Source organism: Thermobia domestica, chromosome 11 (assembly GCF_964235325.1).
Source record: "Thermobia domestica chromosome 11, izTheDome1.hap1.1, whole genome shotgun sequence".
Lineage (NCBI taxonomy): Eukaryota > Metazoa > Arthropoda > Insecta > Zygentoma > Lepismatidae > Thermobia > Thermobia domestica.
In genome coordinates, this window is record NC_137464.1 from 10,140,403 (window position 1) to 10,167,517 (window position 27,115).

Below are 27,115 nucleotides of genomic sequence, written 5' to 3' on the forward strand. Positions count from 1 at the left end.
CCCCTGCGGGGCTTCTAACCCGTACCTACAACTACCCCTACTCCTACTACTACTACTGCTACTCCTACTGCTACTACTACTTATACTATGGGTCCGTATAGTAAAACTGTGCACCTAATAACATAATCTAACGTAACTTCATGTAATCCAACCAAATATAACACAATGCAGTATATTTTGAGCCATTTTTTCGATTTTCAAATTGGTCCGGCGATACAGTAGTAATGCCAAACTGTCGATAACACATTAATAATCACTATTAGTAAATAATTATTTTTTAATATTATGTAAAATATAAATTTTACACTGTTTACCTTTGTGAATTATTATTTCTAATTTATATTCCTCAAGAACCAAGAACCAAAGGTCTGTGCATCACAATATTTCGTGCTGAGCTCGCACGCGTACCAGACTCGTTAAAATCTATGACCATATCAACTTTGGCCAATATCGGACGAGTTTCACGCGTTTTAATGAAATTTCTTGATTTTACTAAGTTCAAGTCCAAATTTTCTGGACAGTATTTTGAGAAAAAAATACTGCTACCAGCTAGTCAGAGCATCAATGCAACTGTATACTATCAGCGGTTAAGCCGTGTTAAAGAAAAAACTCAAGACTCTGGAACCAGCACTTCTGAATCGCAGAGATCCTCCTGTTACAGGACAATGCTAAGCCCCACGTGGCTAGGATGACCCGAGACACCATTCTACACTTTGGATGGAAAACACTATTGCATCCACCATACTCCCTGGACATTGCACCGTCCGAATATCACCTGTTCCATTCCTTGGACAATCAACTTAGAGGACGCCAGTTCAAATCCCTAATAGAGGTGCAAAATGCGCTTGATACCTTCTTCGCTTCACGGTCCACCATGTTCTACCGCGATGGAATACATGGCCTACCAAAACGTTGGCAGGTCGTCGAAGCTGATGGAGACTTTTTTTGATCTTCAGGTATGTCTTAGGTTACATACCGATGTTTGAAGGTGTTGGGTGAAAAAGCGACAGATCTTTCTTGGTTACCTTTATAGTTACTAAGCTCGTCAAGATCTACCACCTTGCCAAGTTTGGTAAAAATTGGATGAGTTCCATCTTTCGCCCTTTAATGAAATTTCTTGATTTCACTGATTTCAAACCTAACATTGATAGCTAATAACTCAGGAACAAAAAGTCTGTACACCATACTATTTTATACTGAGCTTCCATGCATACCAAGCTCGTCAATATTTACGATCCTACCAACTTTCTTCAAGGTCATTTGACTTTAATCAAATGCGTCTTAGCGAAATTTATTGATATCACTAATTTAAAACACAAATTTGATTAGCAATAACCCTGGAACCAAAGTCCCAAACACCATAATATTTAATGTGTGTAGTAAATGCATCGCAGTCCATAACCATACTAATTTTGGTCGTGATTGGATGAGTTTCGTCAATAGTAGGCATTATAAACTATCCTTTCATTAAATCCAAATCCAAGGGGGCACGGAGCTGTTAGAACGCTTACCTCTTGTGCATTTCATCCCAGGTCAAGTAAGTTCGTGGCAGACAACATCGTGTCCTTGTGTTTCCCCGGGGTTCTCCCATTTCCTCCCACATTAGCATTCCAGGAATCCCGAAAACTTATCGAGAAACGAAAAATCATCGGAAAACGGAAAACGAAATTTTTTCGATAAAACGAAAAATATTTTTTTTCGAAAAAACGAAAAACGCAATTTTTACGAAAAACGAAAACCAATTTTTTTTCGGAAAAACAAAAAAATTTTCGAAAAAGCGAAAAACGTAAAAACGATAAATGAAATTTTCGAAAATTGAAAAACATATTTTTCGAAAAAGGCCATCCCTACTTTATGTGTCTACTGCTTTCTCCTGTTTTTTATCTTCAAATCTTCTGCTTTCCCAGCTGATCGGTCTGGCAACACTGGTCCCTGAAATCAAAACAAGACTAACGCGATAAGCGTGATTGTAGTTAAAGTGGTCGGCTTTATGCTTAATAAAACGTATTTTACTGTTGAGAAGCACAAAGTAGCAGTGAAAAATACAGCATTATGTTTAGGTGAGAATTAATTTATTTTCTACCTGGTTGAAAGTAATATTGAAATGATAATATAGGAAAAGAGAAGGTGAAAGTGCTACTCACAACCGTTTGGTAAACACCTTGTATTTATCGTTATTACAGATTTACAACAAGGGTTCATATGCAATTCATTGCACGTGTACCGTCGTTTTCATTAAGCTTGCTTTTAGTACCTTCCTACACGCAAAGCGTGTGTTTTTACGGTATACGAGGCTTTTTTTTTTCGGTATTTGCATTTATCCTAATACGAATCACCGCTCACGCGCTTGTTGCTTACGGACACTGTACCAGGCTCGCTGCTTGGTGCATTCCTTCCTGATTGGTTAGGTAGAATTCTCCCTTTTTAATCGCAGCCTAGTAGAAGGTGGTTAGTATTTTTTGCACTATATTTTTATGCTTATCATTATGCTGTTTTTATTACAACAGGTAAGCCCTCCTAAAATAAATCAACACTATGCAGTGGAATTTCTGCCCTTAGGAATAGTTTCTATGATTGTAAGAGTGAAATTCCTCATGAAAGAAATGAGTATATCATGAATATGTTTACCTGAATATGGGACAGGACAAAATTTATAACATGCCTGCAAACATACAAAAACGACAAGTATGATAACCACACTCCTACCCGTGCCAGATGGTCCCGACGGTTCTAGAATGCTGGTCCGCACACATAGGTGAAAGTGGGTCAGTAACTAAATTCATTCTTTTCCTTATCAAAGCTCAATACTCGAATCGCTTAGTAATGCCGAGGGAGCGATAGCGAGTGAAGGTGGGTTATTAGCTAGGTTGATTTCTTTCTTTATTACAACTCAATGAATGCAATGCAAACCAGTGTTCTAGAACACTGACCAGGTGGTTACCTCAAGCATAAATTCTTATTCATTCTGTCATAGCGAAGCTGGTGCGCTTCCATGAGGGCGACGGTAGAGAGCTGGCACGAATTGACGGTCGATTCGGGCTTGAATTAAAATTTTCTTTCAGATGTTTGAAACTTGTACACGTTGTCTGTCAGTTCAATTATCGTTTACGATTTTAGTATCAGGTTAACTGCTGTATCGGTTTTGGGAAATTTACCAGATGAATTGGAGAATTTATTTTGGTTTGTGAGGAAGAGTGAGTGAAAGTAAAGTGAGGGGAATAGTTAAAGTTAAGAAAATACTTGTTGTTGTGAGTTGCTTTTGATGTTGTAAGCGGCACTATATAGAGAGGCAGAAGGGACTATTAGACGAAGAGGTACACTTGTTATGATTTATGGGAAAGGAAGTGTGGAAATGGTGCGTAAATGACAAGATTGTAGCATATCGTATTTGAGTTTTATCGAATTGTAAAAAAGGAGTGTCAGTTATTAAAATTGTGTGAAAGGCATGGTCTACTAAATAGGCGAACAGTTTGTCGTAAGTGTAGAAGCGAATTTGAACTACAGAAAGAAGAATATCTAACCAAACCTAATCTAATCAAATCTAATGTGATGCAATTTGGTACTTTTTTTTTTTTTTTGGATGACACTTAATATCTTCCACAAAGCTGTGCAACTCCTCGTGTATGCGTATAATCCCCGTTCCTGACACGCCTGCTCTCTACGGACGTACCGCCTCGCTAGCACTGTCCCCCCTTTTGCGCTCCTGCCCTTCTCGGTTAGATGGCATTCGTGCTTTTTAGTGGTCACCTAGCACAAGTTGGTTCGTATTTTATGCACTGTAGTTTTTATGCCATACGTCCACACTGTATTTAAGCTGAGCTCCTAAGCTCTCCTGAAGTCAATCTGTGAGTAGTACTGCAGATCCTCATTTAGCGCATGCTCTGCTAAACGAAATACGAAGCTCTAAGCTAACCTGAAAATGTAAGAAGTGTGTCGAAATTTGGTAGAACCTTCTGCTCGAGTAATGCCATTTCACCTCTCAAACGTTCTGGAGGTATTGTAAAAACTGCTAAAGTGTGCAAAACTTTAGATTTATGTAATTTCAAGGACTTGTAATTACACCTAGCAGAAATGTATTGTTGCCGTCACCTTAGCATACTCTGCATAATGATTTTCTTATGAAGGATCCCGTGATTAACGCCTCCCAAATTCCTTTTCTTGTTTTCCCGTAGCTGCGCACGTCAGGGGTAGATGTCCTACATATTTTCATTATTTAATCCGGTGTTTTATCAAATTAATATACCGTATTCTTCCTGTAAAGTTTACAAATATTTCAATCCCAATTAGGAATGCCAGATCTTTCAGGAAAAATAGAAGGATTTTCATCGTTTTGAAGAGGAAAAATAGAAAGATGCTTAATTATATGGTTTAATAAACCTGTTATTAGCAAGCGTACTGGTTTACTGTTGACGCACCACTAGGATGAATTGTTGAAAAATCATTATTGTCTCTAATATCCTTTTTATTATCTCCTAAAAGTTTTCCGCTGGGCGATATAAAAATACCTCAAGGGGGCCACCAGAAGTAATTGTTGGAAATTAACAATTCTTTTACGATTTGCATATAAATACAGCTTTCGGGTGTGTGGCATAAGAACTACAGTACAAAAACCACAAACCAACCTGTTTTGGGTGGCCACTAAATAGCAAAGCACAAATATACTATTTAACCGTGTCAGAGCAGGGAAAATCTGGTGAGCTCGCGCGGGGATGCGTCCGAAGGGAGCAGGCGCGTCAGCGATGATGGGTGTGCGCGTAATTGAGGGTGGTGAAAAAAGTGGGTTGTGTCAGTGACACGAGTTTCAATAGCACTTGCCATGGTTTTATACTAGCAGCGTTACACTTGTAAACATAAAATATAAGTTCTGTACACCGTGTAAAAGTATACCACAGGTGGAAAATAGGATCTAATAGTTATTTTTCATATACACGCACTTATTTCATCCGTTGTAAAGCATTTGTAATGATTTTACACTAATAACCCTACACTTGTAAACCTAAAATACAGCTGTATTACTTTGTATTTAATTCTGTCGCCTGCAGAAATTTGTTCCTTATAAAAATGCATTTACCTGCAAAGTATTGAATTTTACCTGTAAATATTCCAAAGTGTTGTGCGCCAAAATTACACTAGCACTTTACTAAGTGTTATCCTTACTCCATAAAGAAGTAAGATATACATGCTCACTATTTTTTGTGTTCTCCCTACTCGATGTATCAACCAAGAGAGAGAGAGAGAAGCTTTCTAGTGGTAGATTTTATGCACTTCTTGCTTTAATAACTTACCCCAAAATACAGACTGTTGTACCGATATATGATTCTGTTGAACTCCCTATTAAAGAAATAAAGTATCACTAAAACGCTTTTTTTTTTTTTTTTAATCGATCGAAATTGTGATGTGATCGAGATGCCGTTGCGCGGCGAAAGCTAAAAAACCAAACTTTTTTTTTTCAGCATAAGGTTTGAGTCTTGGTTAGATACGAGATTGGAATGCAACCCGACGCATTTTCTGTCTGAATACTAAGTTACATACTTGAGTTACGTTAGTGACAGTGTATGGGAAATCTGTTTCTTAAATTAAAAAGAAAGAAAGAAAAAAACGCAGTAACTTATAAGAACAGTTTAAAAGTATCCAGAGCTATCATTTCTTTGCTTTATGTATGAAATCGTTTTACAGAGAAAGTGACAACATAGCTATAACGTAAAATGTGCCCGAAAAACAAATATTTCACTTCCCACGGTTGGGCATTTTTATATAGAGGCAATAACTTACACGAAATCACTATAACTCATGATACCCCTTCCACCTTCCTGGCATTACGGAAGAAGTGAAATGTTCGTAAAAGAATGTGTGATTACCACGGATAGCATGATAAATACTCTGCAACGTGCTCCCATACTGTTCGCTAAGTTTGTAATGAGTTGTTGTGGTATCTATTACTCCACAAGCGCTGTTAACAACTTTTAAATGTCCCTTGATGTATCTGGACGAGCTGCAAGATCTTTGTCCATAGCATCCCAAAAGTGCTTGATGAGTCTCAAGTCGGGGAACAGGCATGCCAGTCCTTTCACCTATAACCTTTGTTCCAAGAGCTCCGCCACATGCGCTATTAGATCCGATCATGTATTATCATGCATATAGAGTTGGAGCTGATTAGATCTCTGGAAAGTTGCACGTCGAAAAGGAATACCGTAACGCAATAACCTGTGAGTAAAGTGACCAGACGTACTGATTTTCGCAGGGCAATACTGCTTTCCAAAGAGCTGTCCTGTGTGTTGCGGAACGCGTAGAAAATCGAGAAATATTCTGAGTTAACTTGTTTGCAATATTTTAATGCTTCATTCTTTATTCACATTTTGAATCATAGGTACTCTTTTCCTGGATGAAGAACCTCTGTGTTTTTTAACACTTCTCAAAAGATTCGGGAGGGAGAACAATCAACAAACCATTGTTTTTGCAATACATTGTTTTTACTGAGAAAGGCTTGTTGGAATATCGGTAAGGTAGCAAAGGTTCCTTTTTCAACTTACGACAGTGATGCTAACCAAGTTAAGTAGAAGTTCTCTCGTGCCGGTATAAATTTTTCTCATTGCTTAAAATAATTCCACGCTCCAAAAATCAATTAAAAAAAAAAGTCTTTAGCCCCACACGAAGTTTCACTCTAGTAATAAACCACATGCGTATTGCCGACAAAGTAAATTATCATATACTATTATATCTGTGTCCTACTTTTTATTTGTCAGAATCTGGTCACCCTGCCTCTGAGTGTACTGGGCAGAATTAGGGAGGTTCATATGCCCATGCAACATTATGCTTTCCCACCAAATCAGCCATGTTCAACAATGTTTTTGGGTTCATTGGGTATTTGCACCTCCCACCACATGAGTGTACGTTCAGAATCACTACTCAAACTGATTCTGCTTTCATCGGAGAGGAGAACGTGACCCCACTTTTCCTCAGTCCAGTCGTGATGTTCTTGGTACCCGCCGATGTGAACTTGTCAACGAAATACAACGCAATTGCCATCGAGCATACAGACCACCATCAATTCGTCGTGCCACTATGGAGGTTGAGATTGGGCGACGTACAATGTTCTTAGATGTGTCTGCAATTGCACCACTGTTTAAACATTTTTTTCCTTCGTGCTTGTTTTTCAATGTTGCTGTCATCCGCTGCTATAGTTGATCATGGTAGACCACCAGCTCTTCTTTGCGCAGCATTGCCTATGATTCAGAATGCTTGTCATGCACCTGAAACAATGCTGTGGGCAATACCAAACTTCTGGGCTACGCTCGTCACACTGCGTCCATCTTCCAGTTTCCTGATTATTTTTCCCCGTGTAAAGTCATCCAAATATTTTCCCCTGGCACCTGTTGTGAGTAGCATCCAGATCCACACAGTCTACCTTAAAAGTTCTCTGACTGACAAGCACGGTCTCATTGCTTTTATTCAATTGCTTTGTGTTGGGGAAACAGACCTATTCAGTTTTGCTACGTCACACTATGCAACGTTTTGCTTCGTGTGCACGTGTGGAGACCTCTGGCAACATAGTGCCGAGCTTTCGTTCATTTCTATCGACTACACAATTTTATGTTACTTTACCTATCTCGTTCTTAAGTTTAGCTTGGGGGCCGCGGTGGCTCAGTGATAGAGCGTTCACCTCTGGTGCGTGGGTTCCCGGGATCGATCCCAGCCCCCGCCAAGTGAACTTTGTGGTGGACAAACAACGTGTGCGTGGGTTTTCTCGGGGTACTCCCGTTTCCTCCCACTTTCTTCATTCCACCATTTCATTCATTACTCATTATCACCGTCTCCTTTAGCCTAACCGGCATAATCGTGAGACGTAAAACTCAAAGATTTCATTTCATTTTTTTAAGTTTAGCTTACCACTGTACATAATTTCTCTTCACCTCCTACTCGCAAGACTTTCGGCTTTTCTTTCTTTATTTTCAGGGTACTTTCAACGAATTACTAGAGTTATAATACCAACTGGAAACTGAATTTTTCAACTGTTAATATATTATGTAACTGAAAAGATGCTACCGGACCGAGAATCGAATCAAGGTTTCCGGGTTACCGTGCCAATGCGCTAATTACTACAGTACTTAGTCCTTTCCGAGAACCTCCACACAGTCTTAATTTTTGTGATCGGTCCTTACTCTGTTTTAAAAATTACACTAATTAGAGAAACCTAGCAAACGTCTGGTTCTGTTATATAGCTGAGCAGTGTTCAATGCTCGTTCTTCGTAAGGAAAACCGAGTTAAGGTACAGACGTAGGAACAATTGACTACATAAATATCAAAAATTTAATACCCTTCCACTATTGAAGATACTATTGTATTTCCGTGCCACTACATAATATGTAGTTCAAGGACTAGCATTTACCATCAATGTAGTAGTAATTAAAGAAACAATTCCGGTCTAACTTTCATGGAAAGAATAATTAACACTTCTGACTAGAGTATGTACACTTTATTTATTAGAACTAAAATACAGTATAACGGTTTCAACAACTTAGCGTTACCTTCATCAGACACTAACTGAAAGAGAGATCTTCAGAGCATAGAAGTGTATACTAAAAGTAAAAGTACTAAGATTTGTGGTTTGTATGGGAAGCCACCATATGGAGACGAGAATAGAAGAAATAGATTGAGATCGTCTATTGAGGCTCTTCGTGTTTTCCGGAAACGAACACGGTGTAACAAACAAATTTCCAACGATCCTTAAAAAAGGACCTGGAACCGCGATAGGCTAGATGCAATCACCATGTAAGAATATTATGTATGTCACTACTACGAATTTTGAATCACACAAATTACATACTAGAGAATCATTCGTAGTGACGAGTATGCTGTGTGGCTTAATAATGTGTATGCTGTATTAAAATTCTGAATCAGCAAAAGACATGAAAAATTACACAAGCAACTTACAAAGTAGGCATAAACTGTCACATTATAATCTATAGGTATGCATCAAATCATATCAAAGAGCTCTTATAACTCGTTCAATTACTTTTATAAGATAGCCTCTTTGTTTCTTAAAAATGTTGTCATACTCACTGTAATACTGTTGTGCAACATTTATACGTAATTTCACTATTTGCTAACACGTGTAAAACAGAAACTGTTATATACTACTGTCAGGATGTGGGGAAAACACAACTCACTGCTACTATGTCGTCTTCTTGATGTTCGGAACTGCAGCCTCTTAGGATATAACGAGCACAATTCAGTTAACGTTTTCGAACATAGATATAACACACGATGTGAACGTTTCCAGGTCACTAATGATAGTATACGTGTTACTTTGGCCGACACTAATTCAGCACTTACACAGATTGATACACTACGGCTAACTTCAGTACTTTGTCACTATAGTAGATAGGCTTCCACATGTGATATTGTTATTAAACTTTCTTTCCCAAATGTTCATGTGTTTATTCCTGTACACTAGCAGTAAATTCTCATACCCGCTGCGAATTATTAATTTACTGATTCACCCACAGAGTTTCCTACTCTACGTGGTGGTGCGGAAAGTGGAGTAGCGCGGACTGTATGCTGAAAGAAGAAAATCTTTATCAGAACCACATGAAACTGGATTGTTAACATCTTCGGCAGACGTTTTGGCTGACATCGAATTACTAAAAATCTTGCAATGCACATTTTATCGGGATAAAGATACTATAGTAAGTATGCGGGATGTCAATAAAACTTATCTTAATCTTCTCTATGAGAAAAGTGAAAGGATAGTTGATGGCAACTATAAGCGTCATATGAAATCACAAATACAGAAGTTACCAAATGTGAACTTTGTCCTCCATCACAAATGAACGCTTCTGAGAATCTCTGCACTTCCAAGACGATTGAAAAGGCCGTTCATAGCTTCGAAAACAGTTCTCATGCTGACGCAACTGCAGTACTCAAAGCATCGCAAATAATTTGTGACGAAATCCTTGCCAGTGAACACTGGAAATTTGATGGATCTTTTGACGGGTATAGCTCTCCGCCAATCCTCCAATAGTTAGTTCATGCGTTGGCTGATACATGGCTGTAAGTCAGAGATTCAGACAACACGACGAGCTGAAGAAGTTAGTAAAACCGTAAACAACTTATGCCAATTGGTTGTCACTAGCTGTAGATCTGATTGTCAAATTAACTATCATCCAAAACATGACGATAGTAATTTCCGACAACAAGCTGATACACCATTAACCATTGGGCTTCCGCTACTCATTCATCATAAAACAAGAAGCTTTCAGACTGGGACCACTTCAATTCCTCTTTCATCGTATCATAATATCAACACATCCAACTGGAAAGATTTCAGCGAAGTAACTCTTTGGTTATTTTAATATTCTTAGCCCCCTCTATTCATATGGGAAAATCAAGCAAAACAAGGAAATATTAATTTGTTATAATTTCGTTGTTTCTTAACCAAACTGAATGATATACATGACAATTTAAAGACAATTGATAACTTTTAAAAGGTATACAGCCGTTGTTCTCAATTATTTGCCGTTTACTTGTTATTTAAAAAATATATAAAGAAAACACATCGTAAAATGTGCAAAATTTGAAATAAATTTCTCACGTTATTATTTGCATTGAAAAGTAATAATTCTTGTCAATTTTTAAAAATGTATTATTTTCTACGTCGTTTGGTGTTTGTTGCATGAAGATTGATCAATTAGTTTGGGAGATATAGGCTTTTAAAAACAGCGCTTTGCGTTCGCGAAGGCGGCCATCTTGGATAGCCGCCATATTGGATTCAGATGAACGAAAAACATGGCAACCGTGTCAGAATTTCAAAGCATCACCGAAAGAATAAAAATCAAGTTTTACTTCAATTTTAACAAGAAATTCACACGGGATTACACAATACCCCCTATTATTAGGGATGATGTGAAACTTAAGAGAGAAAACAGCGCCATATACAAACATGTTAATGAAACGGGGCATGATAGAGACTGAGGTGTACAGAAGCTACAAAGGGAGAATAGACCAATAATAAGGAAATAGAAGGAAGCACAAAGACTAAAGAAAAAAAAAGTGACAAATTAATGAACTGGACAAGTGGACAGCACATGAGCTATGGGATAAATTATTGGAACACATCCAAGGACATGAGCAAGACTAGCCAGATTTACATGTAATTTATATCCATATATTTAATTTATATATAGTTTTATATATTGTTACATTTTTGGATCAAAACATCCATTATATTTCTGTTAAAAATTGTCTTGTTGGCCTTATATCTGGAGATCTATATATAGTGTAGCCAAACCCAAACTCTCACTTAACTCAGTATGATGTGCTTATTCCGTAAAAAAAAAAAAAAAAAAAAAAAAAAAAAAAAAAAAAAAAAAAAATGAAAACTCGATTTAGGAACCGTTCAAAAATTTTGTGACCTCTGATCCAAAAAAGCATCAAAAGATCCAATATATTTCAATCAAAAATTTTGTTGTACGCCATATATCTGGAGAACTACATATAGTGTAGCCAATCCAAACTATCACTTAACTCAGTATGATATGCTTATTCCGTAAAAAATACGAAAACTCGATTTGGGAGCCGTTCAAAAATTTCGTGGCCCCTGATCCAAAAACTAATTATTGGCCAAGATCGCAATTTTTTATTTTTTTTTTCTATTCCTAAAATTTCGATATATATATATATATATATATATATATATATATATATATATATATATATATGTATATATTTATTTATTTTATGTTGTTATGTTTATAATCAGTTGTATTTAGTATAGTTTTGTGGACTTTTAAATTATATCCAACAGGCATCAAGGAAGGTCTAACAGAAAGTTTTTAAGGCAATTGGTCAATTATAAACAACAGGTGGACTCCGGATGTTTGGAAATGATAAACACAGGTAGAAGGGTAATTAAGTCAGGGGAGGTGGCCGGCAGATGGGGCACGAGGAGAATAGATTCAGATGGCTTCCTATACAAATAATGAATCTTAGAACTTTCACTTTTTTGTATATACTTCTATGCTCTGAAGATATCTCTTTCAGTTAGTGTCTGATGAAGATAACATTAAGTTGTCGAAACATTTACATTGTATTAATTATTCCTTAAGTGAGTTGCATAGTCGTGATGGATAGAGTTATTTGGATCCACATATAATTTTTTTCACGCGCTACTGGATCCGCATATATTTTTTTCGCTCGCTACCCTAGCCAACTGTTTTTAAGTTGGGTCACAAGGAAGCGAATGAGGTTAGATTTACATCGAAGTGGCACCACCCGAGTGTGACTTAATGTCACGTATTATCCTTTGGGCAAAGGTGGAATAAAATGGGCCCTGCGGGTCTTCTAGTCCCCTTCGCTCACTAACGCTCGCTCAGCTATGTGTCGTAACGTAAGTAAATCTTTTTTTTATCAATAAAGTTGTGTGTGCAAAGTCTTTTCCCCTTGTGGTGCCTCCGGTACCTCCCCTCTCTATCTCCCCACTATCCACTAGAACTCCTTGCTTCACGAGGGCCGCGGTGGCTCAGTGGTAGAGCGTTCACCTCTGGTGCTTGGGGTCCCGGGTTCGATGCCAGCCCCCGCCAAGTGAACTTAGTGGTGAACAAACACCGTGTGGGGTTTTTGCTCGTGGTTCTTCCGTTTCGTTCCACATTCTTCATTCCACCATTTCATTCATTACTCATCACCACCGTCTCCTTTAGCCTAACCGGCATAACCGTGGGACGTAAAACTCAAAGATTTCATTTCACGAGGGCCCCAATTCTTATTCTCCTGTTGGTTTATAACGTCATTGTTTATAAGGGCTATCAGAAATCTCTAGGTAAATGGTGGAAAAAGCACAATTTATTCATAATATATTACGTAGAAGGGCAAATAAGTGTCATGAAAATTACTAAAAAAAAACTTTCCTTGGTCCGGGTTCGAGTCCACGTCAAAAGCAATTTTCATTACTGGCCCGCCCGTTAGCGTGGTCGGCTATGAGGACCGACAGCATCTGGCGTTTGATTTGTTTTATATGTATGCTACGTGGCGAGAAACGGATAATTCCAACCAATCAGAACCGTGTATTTAGCTCCTATGGCTAGAGTCGAGCGTGATTCAAAATTATGACTCTTCAACTTTATGTAATTCAGTTAAACCAAAATACTATTCAGACAAGCCACTTTTATTGTTTTCCTTTTTTTTTTCTTTCTTGATTTTAGTTATTGTTTGAGTGATAGATGTCTTTAATTATGAAATACTTTTGTTTTACAGCTTAATCCGTGTAGTCCAACAGAGTTTGTTGGCTTCATCAACAGCGTCACACACGAAGAGTATATCCACCAGTGCTTCTCCGCTGCTCTTCCGATGGACGGCCTGCTTATTGTAAGTTATTTTTATCTCGGTCTGTTTTAATGATATATTTTTATAACAACATGATAATTTACTTCCAAGTATAATATTTTGAAAGGTTCTTCTGTTAAGAGCTTAAAGGTTTGCGTACTCATGAATTTTTAAAGATTTTCCAGTTATTGTCTGAATAGATCTTTTTATTTTGTATATCCTGTTATATATATATATCGTGTGCTCTAAAAGTGGCGTCCACGGACAACAGAGCGCTATTCATCAGGTCGAAATAAAGCGAAAATGCTATATAATGGTATACCCACCGGAGCCTCCATCAGCCGTTATGGGAAATCAAAATTTCACTGTGTGGCAACGTTACAGATTAACTTGGAACCATTAGTATTGCTCTACGAATCTATCAAGCAGTCACATCGATTTTTACGCCAATAGGTGGTGCTAGTGTCAATGTCTATCGACTTAACTATCATCTCGAAAGAATCGATGTAACTATTTGATGAATTGGTATATCTTCTCTGTGGTTCTTAACCTACCAAAACCCAAACATTGTTCAAGTAAGAATTTTTGAACAAAACTTTCACGGTTCACTAAATGAGGGTCTTAGATAACAGTTATGTCCAAAAAAAAATGTTTTTGATTGGATTGGAAACCCAAAGTGACACTTGTGACTCAGGGAGGAACAGATGTAATTTACAACTTTAATTTAGTACATGAACAATTACTATTTTACCAGAGTATTTATTGATCCTTTTAGATACAGGAAAAATAAATTATTAGGGAGTTAAATACTTACTTGTCATAGGAATAAATAAAATATATCCGGAAGCTGAAAGTCTCTCGAGAACTCTATGAGCCACATGCAGCTACTGACAAGAAAATTTGAATAAAATTGCTGAAACCTGAAGAAAAGGAACGAAACAAAGCTTGTTACAAAGATTTATGTGCGGCTTATAAAGTACAATAAGTATTTGTGTAAAATGTTTGAATATAGGGTCAACAGGAAATCAATGTGACACCTGTGATACTCTGGGGATTTGTGGGTTAATCTGCGACGTTGCCACGTAGTGCAGTTCGCGTCTCTAGACGAGGACCCGAAAGGTATGCAGTTACATATACTTTTTTCGCTTTATTTTAACTTGTAGAATAGTACTCTGAAGTCCGTGGATGCCATTTTTGGAACACCCGATATATATGGATGGATGGATGGAAAAATAATCATGAAAACCTATATTTCATTTCTCTTTTGAGGGTCTTACACGTAAACCATATGAATGTTAATCCTTTGCATCCCTTTTCCCCTCCACACACAAAAGTGTGCAACTATGAGCAGGCGCGGAGAAAATACCAAAGGATCCAACTTAAATTTGCGTATAGTAAATTGCGATGTTGCACCTTTAGCAAATATCTCTATCTTTCATGTGCTGTAATTAAATATATTACAGTCCACTTAGCAAATAACTGTGCATAAAAGTAACTTGTATGAGGCATGTTTAGTATATAACAAGAATTTTAGAATAGCGTTCTCATAGTTGTGCTCCATACTGTTCGTACTTTCCGGCCAATATGGTGCCAGTAATCCACTGCCCTTATAGGAAAGGAAGAAAAGAAAGATTTTCTGTTGCTGTGTTAACGTAGAGTCTTCCCGTAAGAGACCCAAAGAGCCAATAATCGCTGAATATCCGTCATAATCTGTAGAATAAAGAAGTTACGGGGTAAATTTTATTTGTAAGTCAAATTTTCGTAGTTAAAATAGCCGAGGAGGAGAACTGAGATAAACACATTAGTTAGCCATATCTTGTAGTTAATGTGTGGTGCATAGTTACAGGAATGGTATTGTCATTGATTGATCTGTATTTTCGTTCTGTATCAGCTCTACTGGGTGAAGTGGAATCCAAACTACTATTCTGGTCGCAAGTAAATACTTGTCGAAGCAAGATAGGACATGTTTGTCTCTTATTGCTGATTTCCATTCCTATCAGAAACATGAGAACTGCTCTAGCAAGTGATCTGGACACATTACAAGGGGAATTTTCGATAATAAGAGGGGGTATCATAAAGTTTTATCATAGTTAAAAAAATCAGGATACAGAGATTGTTGTAATTTGTAGTTATTAACCCCACTCTATGTAGTCACCACCCAGATTTACACATTTATCCCAGCGTTCCTTCACTTTACGAATACTTCACTATGGTAGAATCCTGCACATTGTGCTTTAAACCACTCCTCCACCTTATGAATGACGTCATCTGTGTTGTCAAAATAGCGACCACGCAACCGATTCTTCATTTGGGGAACAAGAAGTTACTGGGTGCGAGGTGTGGAGAATAAGGCGGATGCTGCAATACCTGGAAGCCACACACCCTTGGTTTGTCGACAGCAACTTGAGATGAAGGAGCTGGTGCATTGTCGGCTAGGAGAAGAACGCCTTTCGAGAGCATGCCGCACGTTTTCAGAGCAATTTGTCCAGGAGATTGCTGTAGTATTTCCCAGTGACGGTTTGTCCTTTTGCAAGTGACGGTTTTAATCTATGAGGATTACCCCCATGAGAATAATAATAATAATAATAATAAACGGACAGCATGACCGTCCCCCCTCATTTTTGCACCTTCGCCTTTTTGGGAGGGGGGAATCTTCATGCTTCTACTGCATGCTCATGGTTTTGGTCTCCGGATCATACTAATGTATCCAAGTTTCATTCATGGTTACCAGACGTCTGAAGAAGTCCTCTTCATCCTCTTCTAACAGCGTCCACATCTGTTGGGAAAGGTCACTCCGTGCTTGCTTCTGAAAAGCAATCTTATTCTTCTTGTACTTTGGTCACTTTTGGCACACACCTGTAAAAAAAATAACAATCATTAGAGGGTAATTTCCTTAACATCATGCACACAAGAACCAAACAAACACTGACAAAATTTCATCATCTTATCTTAATAACTTCCTGGTGATGATTAAAACTTTACGATGCCCCCTCGTAATTTTAACAAAAGTTTCGCTGATCTTTGCACCGTAAGTAACCGAAAAATCGGCCTACATTAACGTCCAGCACATTTACCAACGTAAAAATTCTCCTATGAAATATGGGTGATGTTTGCATACTATAGTCAACATAATGAGAAACACTGTTCACAGATATATGTTTGGTTACTCTTCAATAATGATCCTATTCTGTTTTCAAAACAAAAAGCAGTATGTATACCTTTTTCAGACGATTCATTGCGTTCAGGATGAAAAGGGCGAGTTCAAAAATTTTTCCAAATGAACATTGGGAAGGGGAAACATTATTGTTTATCACTATACAATTTATTAAAACGCAAATATTTTCCTAGTTCAGGGGGGAAGGACAATTTTTTCCCCTTCTCTCCGTAAATGATGCTCCTGCTCTTAGGTATACTACTGGAAATTTTCATATGAAAATAATAACTTACATATTGTTAAGCTATTTCTAATAGAATCTGTTCAGGTAAACTCTTGCCTCAAATAGAACTCTACAAACTTCTTTAAAGCTTCTGACATTCCTGTTCACTGCTCATATACAATAATATGTACTTTTCACAATACCCTTTATTTCACACTTCTACAATAACATATTCTCTGAACACCATCACATCTCTTGACTAATTATATCTCTTTTCTCTCACCTAACTCTGTTTATCATTTTACAACATTATTCTGCAACAAGCTCCGAAATAACAGCAACTAACGTCATATCTCTCTAAATTCCATAAACAACTAACTTGATATTTTCATAAGTACAGAGCAACCATTCTCAGTTCTTCTTCTCTCTCTCTCGCTTTTTCTAGTACAGTTCTAATACTAAAATACTTTCCACCCTAAAGTATTACTGAAGCCTCATACCCCTAACACATATCAATGATACAACTTTTCAAATGTCGTCACACTTTTTCTTTTTTTTTTAAGCTTTTCATTTTACTTTTCCTTCGTGCCTTATTAATTGGTACGGTACAGTTGACACTATATTTTTTTTTTCTTTTCTGTGTAGCGCGGAACCATTGAAGAAGAAGAAAAGATTGGATCCAGCCATTATAAAACACAGAGAAGAACGAAAGAAAAAGAGATTGGAGAAACAGATAAGAAGACTGGAGAGGAATGAACGGCAGCTGAAGCCAATCGAGGAGCTAGAAATTCCTCTTTGCCTAATTGATCAGAAGGAGTAAGTATTCTACGTATTTTGTATCTTTCATAAAGTATGAGTTAGAAAAAAAAAATACTTAAATCAACCAATCCATTTGATTGAATGAACTAATACGAAAGAACTGTGTAATGTACGAAAAGAACACTTTAGTTAAAGCAGAATCATGTAATTATAGCCTTCACGGATTCGCTTTCCATCTGTCCTTGCGAGTTTGCCATTATTATAATAGTCCAAGGTTCGATTCTGGGTTGTCCTTATTCGATTAGGGGGAGGGCCGTATTTATAATAGATATAACGTTACCTACGATGCGTTCCGAGATTCAAACCCACTTACGGAAGTTATATCAATCTGTTGTCCAAGGTTCGGTGCACTAAATCAGTCCGTGAAATCAAGTATTCTCCCACTTACCGAGAAGGTTTGTTCACAAAACTATTAACAAAGAAAGGAAAAAGAGGAACAAAATATCATCGGTAAGTTCCGGGTTCGATTCTTTAAGCTGTCTCTAATTAGTCTCGGGACTTCGAGGAAAACGAATTACGTGTTATCACCGACTTTAAAAAAAAAAAATCACTAATGTTGGACAGAAAACTAAATAACCACTACATTGTAATTTAAAAAAATGACATATGAAAGAAACACTTACAAACTATAAATTAAAAACTTCACGCTTACCACAGTGAAGTTTAATTTTTATTTTGATGGTATTCAACCAAGTAAGTGCTACATTTACTACTGTTAAAATAAATTATGGACGTGTCAGCGCTGTGGTGTTAAGCAACCGTGCTTCCACAAATCATTGAAACTGTTTCTAACACTAAAAAACATCTCGACGATTAGTATCTTGCAAGTATTAGAAAATTACGGTACATACAAAAAAGAAAAGTCCTGATAATGACATTTTTTTTTAACTGTAATTTCCAACGGGCGTAACTACTGAAGAAACTAAACTGACACATGATTATAACTATTAAATTAAACCCATGACTGTGTCTAAATATTTATTAACGCTAGAATTATCCAAGCTCGCATCTGATAAGTTTAGTATCAAGGGATGGGTCAAATTTTCTTTCTTTTTTTTTCTTTTCTTTCTTTCTTTTTTTTTTTTTTTCTTACATTATATCTGTTGAATTTAAGTTAACATTTTAAACTAAACTAATAACAGAAACCTTTGAAGTAGTTCTGTTGTACATTTATCATAAATGGTTAGATATATAACACTATTTACGTTATAATGCACGGGCATGTGTTATGTTACAATCTTAACTTTAGTTGTGTCTTGGCGGTGTAAGTATGCATTTACGTCCACGCTCTTGTAAGCTTCAGTGTTTCAATAATAAAAGTCAGAAGTAACACTTTCTAGAAAATCTAATGTAGGTGTTGTAATAAAAAGAAATTTTGGTGAAAACAAAGATGAATTACACCTGATATACAAAAAGTAGATCACTGAACCGGGACTTGAAGCAGGGATCTTCGACGTGCCGTGCCGTTCCGATGCGTTAGCCATTTCGCAACCCAATCCGCTTTCCAGATCAGCCATAACTTTCTCACTCTGGAAGTCGGTGCTCTTTCACTTAGATCGCATAGCCTGTACCTAACTGTCGTGCTTGGACAATCCAATGTCCATATTCAGAACACCTTTGACTATTGTATTATTATTATTATTATATATTAATGAAAGGAGGATTTTTTTTTTTTTTTTTTTTTTTACACCAAATCCTCTGTAGATACGAATTCAATGATAATTAAACCATCTTTGTATATAATTGAATTAGCACTTACAGAGAATGTGGTGTGTAAAAGATCCGATTGTTCCCTCTTTTCATTAATATAAAATGGGTTACACCTAGTAAATGGGGGGTCAATGACTTATTTAAAAAATAATATATATATGAAATAAAACAGCCAAAGGCAAACATTACATGCAAACGAACAATCAGGGCCGGATTTCCCAATAGGCCCGGTAGGCCCGGGCCTATGGGCGCAAGCTCCCAGGGGGCGCACGGCCGAGAGAAAAAAAAATTTAAAATATCTAGAAATAAAAATAAATAGCCATAACTTAACATATTTTTTGATTGATTAAAAAAGATCAGGCTAATAAAGCATTCTGATTTTGAAGTTCATTGGAACAAATAATTGTTGGTAAAGTTAAACTATTTTTCAATATTATGCATCAACTTCGTTACAACATTGATCTCAAACAGGGGAGAACTGGCTCTTTTTTTATTTATTTATTTATTTATTTATTTATTACTACAGTTTTTTTTATTTATTTGCCCAAATGGCTAAATTGAACAAAACCAAAGTTATTCACTAATCTTTTGTTAATACATTAACGATATTTTGTTGAGCCCAGAACCAAGTAAATTCCTCAAAAAACTTGCAATGATAAAATTGCATCGTGGAGTGGTGTTTAAGCAATTAACATATAGGTCTGATATAATTATTTAATAAAGGTTTTTAGGAAAGTAACTTTAACCAGACTAGGGGGCGGAAAAAATTATTGGGCCTAGGGGCGCCAAAATGCTAAATCCGGCCCTGCGAACAATATTTAAAAAAAATCAAGAGCTCTTAGGAAACACTTAACCCTTTGCGTACGAGTAACATCCATTGAGATGTTATGAAAACGTATCCCTTATTAAGTGTCGGTATTAATCCTGGAGCTGTTGAAATTTGTTAGTGGGTGCAAGGCATGAGTTTAGTTCTACTATTTCTCCTTAGGTGACAGCACCTTACTGACAGAAAAGAAAGAAAGAAAAAGAAGTTTTGTTTCAGTAGAAGCGGGCCTAAGGGAGCATGTGTTTGTTTCGACGATAAACAATTAGCAAAATCGAGATCGGAGAAAAGAAAGAAAAAAAAAACATTGTCTTTTATCTCCGGTCAGTGTTGCCAACCTGAAGCAGCATAAAATCCTTTCAGAACATCAAAATTTCCCTTTTTTTCAATTCAAATGTTCCACAATGCAATTTTTTTTTTTTTTTTTATCGCTAATATGAATGCTCTCCTCGCGCGTGCACAATAACTATGCCCTAGTCTTTTAACAGTAAATGAACACTTGTTATTACAGCACCCACATAGGAAAATAACACCTGGAACGCCAAGAGGTTGTCCCAATAGTGAAAGCTGGAACGTGTAGGTGAAATTAGATCCCTCTCCCGATGATGTTTCTAGGGTTAATGCCAAAATTTTCAGTGGGAACCACCATCTTCATCAGCGGCTTATTTATTTACATAAACATACAGCTATTTCAATCACATCTCATGGTTTTCATTACTTTCTTTAGACATTATGAACTACTAACTGAAAACGTCAGTGTATGGATTTTAACACATTAATTTATATAATCGTTGTCACCTGTGTAGTGTTATTTTTGTACAATATTTCTCAAAACTTCACTGTTTGCTTATTCGTGTAATCTTCATCTTCGGATTACTCGTTTAACCGCTTTTCAATTTTTCTTCTTTCTGCAAGAGATAAATTATTTGGCTGTCAACCGTCACTTTAACCAAAAGTTCTGATTTACGGAAGATGCTGAAAATTTAAAATTATTATTTAAAAAAAAAAAAAAAAAAAAAAAAAAAGTAAAGGCCTATCCAGTTCGCCTAAAGACCAGACTGTGTCACGTGATCAGGTCAAAAGTCACGTTGCGTGCTAAATGGAGTTGGAGATTCCAAATCTACATGTGAGATATATCAAGTACGTAACCTCTGCGTGGGGCGACCTGGGTAATTCGAAGAAGATGTATGTACTTCATCATTATTATTGATTTTACTCAAACAACTTGACTTTTCATAATGTTCTATCCATATTTACCGTACGTGCTATACGTCCATCGGCATTAATGTTAATTCTTTTTCTGTGTTCCATCCATTTCAGGACAATTTGTTTTTGGAATATAAAAACTACATAATCTCTTCTACATTTGAGCTGAATTTCACCCGTCTTCCTCAAAGTCTCTTCACATCATTTTAACTGGATAGGCTCTTTCAGTTTCATATGATTAGTCACTGAAACCGAAGAATTGTTGGTGGTTATTCGAAAAAAAAAAATTGACAAGGACATGAAATCATGCATATTTTTGTTGCAGAGAACGTTCGAGAGTAGTTTCTCCTATTTCTGAGGAAGAGAAGGAAGCGAGGATACGTCTTGAGAAAGAATGGTCCGCTTATCGTTATCAGCAGCATCTGAAAGAAGTGAAGATGATTGACCGCATCATCTCTTCTCAGGAGAAGGCGTTGGAAGAACTCCGGAAAGAGTCAGAGGAGCTGTACGTTGAAGCTCTTCAGGTAAGGTCAAAGATTCCCATATCCCCCTAGAAAACACAAAAGTATAATTAAACAGAAATTGAAGCTTTCCTGGCGGCGAATGTTATAGAAATATTCTCGGGATATCAGCCAGGTGAAGTCCAACGATAGAGGCGACGTTTCAAGAACTGACATCGTTCTCGTCTTCAGGGCGATTATAGTGAGACCAGTTCGTGTATACTATATATAGGAGAGGTAGGGGGGGGGGGCTTAAGAATCCGTGTCTCTGATTGGATGATTTATAGCTTGACGCTGATTGGTCAACGTCGGTTCTATCTTCGGACTTCACCTGGCTGATATCCCGAGAACATCTCTATAATATAATTAAACAGTTCTTAAGTAGCAAATCATGCGGAGATTCAGGTCGTATTTCAATGATCATATTCTATTTGATTACGTGTATAAGCAATAAAATGTTTATATTTCAATTTGGTAGTAGTCTGCAAGAGACTGGGGTAAAATATTTAAACTTTGGCTGTGTAGGATCAATCTCCTTCAAGATATGCAACCAGTAAAGCTGCACTAATATGTATACAAACATTTCGCATGGCTCGTTGCTTCACACCATAAGTCTTCGAAAAATCATTCGAAAAAAATCTTCATTCCAGATTTAGCTAGTTTGACGCAGAATTTGATGTTAGCTGTTTGTTGTAGTTTGAGTCCATACGAAGATGACGAATGCGCCTCTGCATTCTCGCATTCTCCAAAAGCTCGTGTAGCACAACCTTCATGTTCAGAGAAAGACGTCAGTTGGCATATTCACGTGAAGAAGAATGTCTCTGCTGTTTAGAGCTTGATATTACTACCTCTTGTTGCCAGTGGTATATTATTATAAGTTTTGGTATATATACGCTAGACTGCTTTAAAAAATCTTGCGTATACCTACTCTTATAGCCTCCGTTACATCCCTGATTTAAAGTGAGTATACGGTTAACTATATGTTCATTTGTGAAAAAGACTTGGGAGTAATAAAAATAATGTAACAGCAAGATCGGGGGCAACTCCATCACTTGCTCTGATAGCTAGAGTACAAAGACATAATAACGCTAAGTTAGAGGATTAGGAATTTTAAGACAGAATTGGATAAATGAAATTTAACACATTTCTAAATAACAATGTGGCAGCAACTTAGAGGTAATGAGGGAGGAGGAAAATGCAACTAAGATTTTATCTCACCCAATACGGATAAGTCCAAACCCAGGGGCGTAAATAAGGGCCCCGCAGACCCCACATTACGGTGGGGCTTCAAGCCATCAGGGGGCTCACAAATCGTGAAGTGAGACGTACAGAAGGGTCCCCGCTCCACGCTGTCTGCGGGAGGACCCCCAAGACTTTAGTTACGCCACTGTCCAAACCCAAGAATACCACTCTCTACTGAAAAGTGTACTGTTCCAACACTAATCACAATAGAACCTTGAAGATAGTGCGTTCAATGATTTTGTTCTTGACTCGTATGTGACGTCAGATAGAAACATCGGACGATATTTCCACATGTGACCAAAAGTCACCATGGAATATAAGAGATCACAAAAAATCAGCTTGTCCTCTTTCTCCTGAAGATTTCCAGTACACATGTCCTCACGTCCACGAGGACATGACCAAGCACTCTCCTGCCTAAAACAGGAAACTTACCAAAACACAAGCTTCAAAGGAATTCCAAGCTCAACAGTTCGCCTGAGCATACTCTAAAGAACATCCTGTAGAAACTTGTAGAGTAACTTACCAAAAGGCATTACCAAGCATGACTTTGCGAGATACACGAGCAAAGAACAGTTCATTGACCACATACAAATTAATGCGTAAACCGAATTACAAAGCAAGAAAGCTGAATTGCGCAATAAAAATATTAGGTGGGTATACGCTGTATGTCATCCCTGCTTATTGATAAAGGAACTATTCAACACAGGGTGGAAAATGAACCTCCCTAACTAAAAACATACACATTTTTTCTTTACTTTTTCTTTTCGGCTTTTTTTTTTAAACGTTCTTTATTGGAAGTGAAAAGAGAGGTAAAGATAAAAGAAACCCCTTGTTCAGTGCACATTAGTGTACTGGACTAGCGGGGAAAAGACATGTTTCTATAGAATTTACGGTAAATTGGGGGGGGGGGGGAAGGAGTAAAAAGTTACAGAACGTATGTCATTAAGCACGTAAAGAAAAAATTAATCTTTAAGCCTTATAGTATTAAGTTCAGCCGACCTTGGTGTTTAGTATCTTAAATCAAAATATGCTTTTAATATATAAAGATTCGATTTTAATTATATGCTCAGCATTCCATTCAATAAACTAGACACATACCAAGCAATTGAAAAAGGCAAAAATTAACTTTGTACTAAGGCAAAGATTTTTTATAAAACGGGACAAAAAAACAATTATGGATTGCGTACCTTACAAAACTGGTTTAATCAAACACGTAGATCAGTGTAAGTTTCTTTAAAAAAAAAAAAAAAAAAAAAATACTCCTAAAGAAGCAAAAGGTTGAATAGGAATTCCTTATTTTCCACAATTATCGACAAAAATTCAATGTATTCTTACAAACCATAACATATCTGCTTCCAGTATCCCTCCGAAAAGTTTAGAAAAGCATCTTACCAGCTTTAAAAGTTATTTTGTTGATCCACTAAATAAGTTAGGCATTTATCGTGTTCAGCGTGTAATTCTTCTTATATAGGTCCTATATTAACATCCAAATTAAAGAACACACTACACAATCAAAAAAGTCACAAGAAGAGGGTATGTCGGGATTGTCACTTCACCTGAAACAACATACACATAATATAAAACAGGTTAATGTGATAGGTTCAGAGAGAGAGAGAGAGAGAGAGAGAGAGAAAGAAAGAAATTAAAAAGAATCATTCTTTATTCATAAATATAAACCGGCTTTAAATCTGGATTCTGGCAACATTGATAAAATCTGGTTACATACCTTTGATGTGTATTTTGGATCTGGCAACAGTAACGTAGCAGTTGGCTAAGGTAGAAGTCAGTGGAGAGCTTTTGTGAACGCGGCGGGTTCCGTAGATCAGAGAGTTAGTTAGTTATATGGTGTAAAGAAAGTAAAATTAGATTATAAGTTACAGGGTATTCGAAGAAGTGCATGTTAATTAATATACAGTATAAACGAAGGATTTGTGTGTAATCATTGTTAAGAAGCTTCCAGTTAACAGATGTCTTGGCTGTATTGAATAAAACAAATTTTATTTTCTTTCATTTACTTTTTAAATCATATTCTGTTTTCTTAACGGTTGCTAGAAAATAGTTAATGGAAGGCTAATAGAGTCATTTTCTTATATTTCGAATTTGTTGTGTCAATAATTATAAGGATCCATTAATTTTTCAGATTGATCCAGCGTTAATACCATTTTCCAGACGGGGCCCTGTAAGAACTCCTCCTATTAAAGATTACGACAGTCCGGACGGAGAATACATAGATAGAAGTAAAAAGTGGGACTAGATGTAGTCAGTGAAAGAAAACGAACAGAAAATTAAGACTGAGTGATGTAGAAACGTTGATTTCGTTTCACAATGTGTAGAATACTGGATGAGTTTTAATGTAAACATTCTATGTATTTACATGTGTTTGTATCAGAAAATGTAGAACGCATTAGGATTTGCAGTTACTAAGCTTCAAGGGAGAGAGGCAAGAAAGGAAGAAACAGTACTAAGTGTTTACATGTGAATACAGTTTTTTTTTTTCTGTTTTTGTAATGCCAGGTGATGATAATTAGTATTGAAAATGTTAAGTTTAACTTATTGTAATATACAGGGTTAGCATAAATGATTCATTCGTTTTAAAAAAGCTATAATTTCAAAAGTATTACATGTACACACATGAAAGATATATGAAAAGAACCAAAAACGCACCAAGTTTATACATCCTCGACAAATGTTCACAAATATGTGCCCCTTTGGTGATACGACACACGCTCAGACGATACTCGAGCTCATTCCATACAGTTTGTAGCATAGTCCTGTCAATTGTCTGCACTGCAGCACTGATGCGTTCTTTGAGCTCGACTGAGGATTACTGTAGTGGGCGTAAACAAAGGCAACATGTCAACGAGACGGGGTACCCCCCAAATTGGCACGTCTCAGTTCGTGCTACCCAAACGATGAACTTCGGCATCGCTGGATTGGGTGTATTGGTGAGAATGACCTAGCTTTGTTCCCCTGGCCTCCCATATCTCCTGATTTAACGCCCTGCGATTTCTCCTGTAGGGGTACGTTAAGGACCTTGTTTATGTACCCCACTACCGCAATCCTTAGTCGAGCTCAAAGAACGCATCAGTGCTGTAGTGCAGACAACTGATAGGACTATCCTACAAAATGTATGGAATGAGCTCGAGTATCGCCTGGACATGTGTCGTGTCATCAAAGGGACACATATTGAACATTTGTAGAGGGTGTATAAACCTAATGAGTTTGTGTTTCTTTTCATATATCCTTTATGTGTGTACATGTAATACTTTTGAAAATATAGCTTTCAAAACGAATCATTTATGCTAGCCCTGTATATGTGCACATTCTAATATGCAGAATCGTTATAAATAAAGTAAGGAAGCTACATACAACATGCCGATCAATGTAAATATTGTATTACATAAATTACTAGTTACAATATATACAGTCTTGTTAAAAAAAAAAAAAAAAAAAAAAAAACTTGACCAGTCACTTCTCTTTGAAATACCTTGTATTCTTACCCGTAATCGAAATGAAATGAAACCAAACAAATATAGACTTTCTGTGGCCAATTGAGACCATTATTTGAAGCCAAATTATTTGAATTTCCTACGTAGTGTTGTCAGAATAAGTCCTTTTAAAGCAAAGTGGATGGCCGCAATTTTTTGAACCTCTAGCAAAAGTGACGTTACTATGTTGGTCACTTCATTGTGATTGTGTATTTTGGTTAACATGCTCATAAGTTTTACCTGCTGGGCGAATATAAGAGTAAATGCGTGTATTGGTTAGTGTTCCAATAGTCAAGAATGTGTTTAAAGTTGTTAAGTACCTTCGCCGCCTTTATTTCTCAGTACATTGATTTATATGCAGTAGAGACGTATTTCTTTTTTGGAATAAATGCGGACATACATGATTCAGTTGCGTTTAACCCTTTAAGGATTATGTATAAAAATATTATTCTGATAAAAGAATTTTTGGTGTATATCTGATTAAGATAATACTTAAAGAGAATATTCCTATATAAAAAATAATATAATTTTTCACTATTGTATTTATGTACGTGGCTTCTGTTCTTGGTTTAGGTTAGAGTTAGTTGCATTTCTGTACAGCAAATGACAGCAATAATCAGTACAGCAACGTGG

At 36.8% G+C, this 27,115-nt stretch overlaps 1 protein-coding gene across 1 annotated transcript; it reads left to right on the forward strand.

The window, feature by feature from the left end:
- The first annotated feature begins 1,923 nt into the window (after positions 1–1,923).
- Positions 1,924–26,886, forward strand: mRpL40 (mitochondrial ribosomal protein L40). Its single transcript, XM_081730007.1, has 5 exons — positions 1,924–2,060; positions 13,249–13,359; positions 17,340–17,510; positions 21,578–21,776; positions 25,135–26,886. The coding sequence occupies exons 1-5, from the start codon at positions 2,053–2,055 to the stop codon at positions 25,246–25,248; spliced, it is 603 nt and encodes a 200-aa protein (XP_081586133.1). The 5' UTR covers positions 1,924–2,052; the 3' UTR covers positions 25,249–26,886.
- Positions 26,887–27,115: the final 229 nt, after the last annotated feature.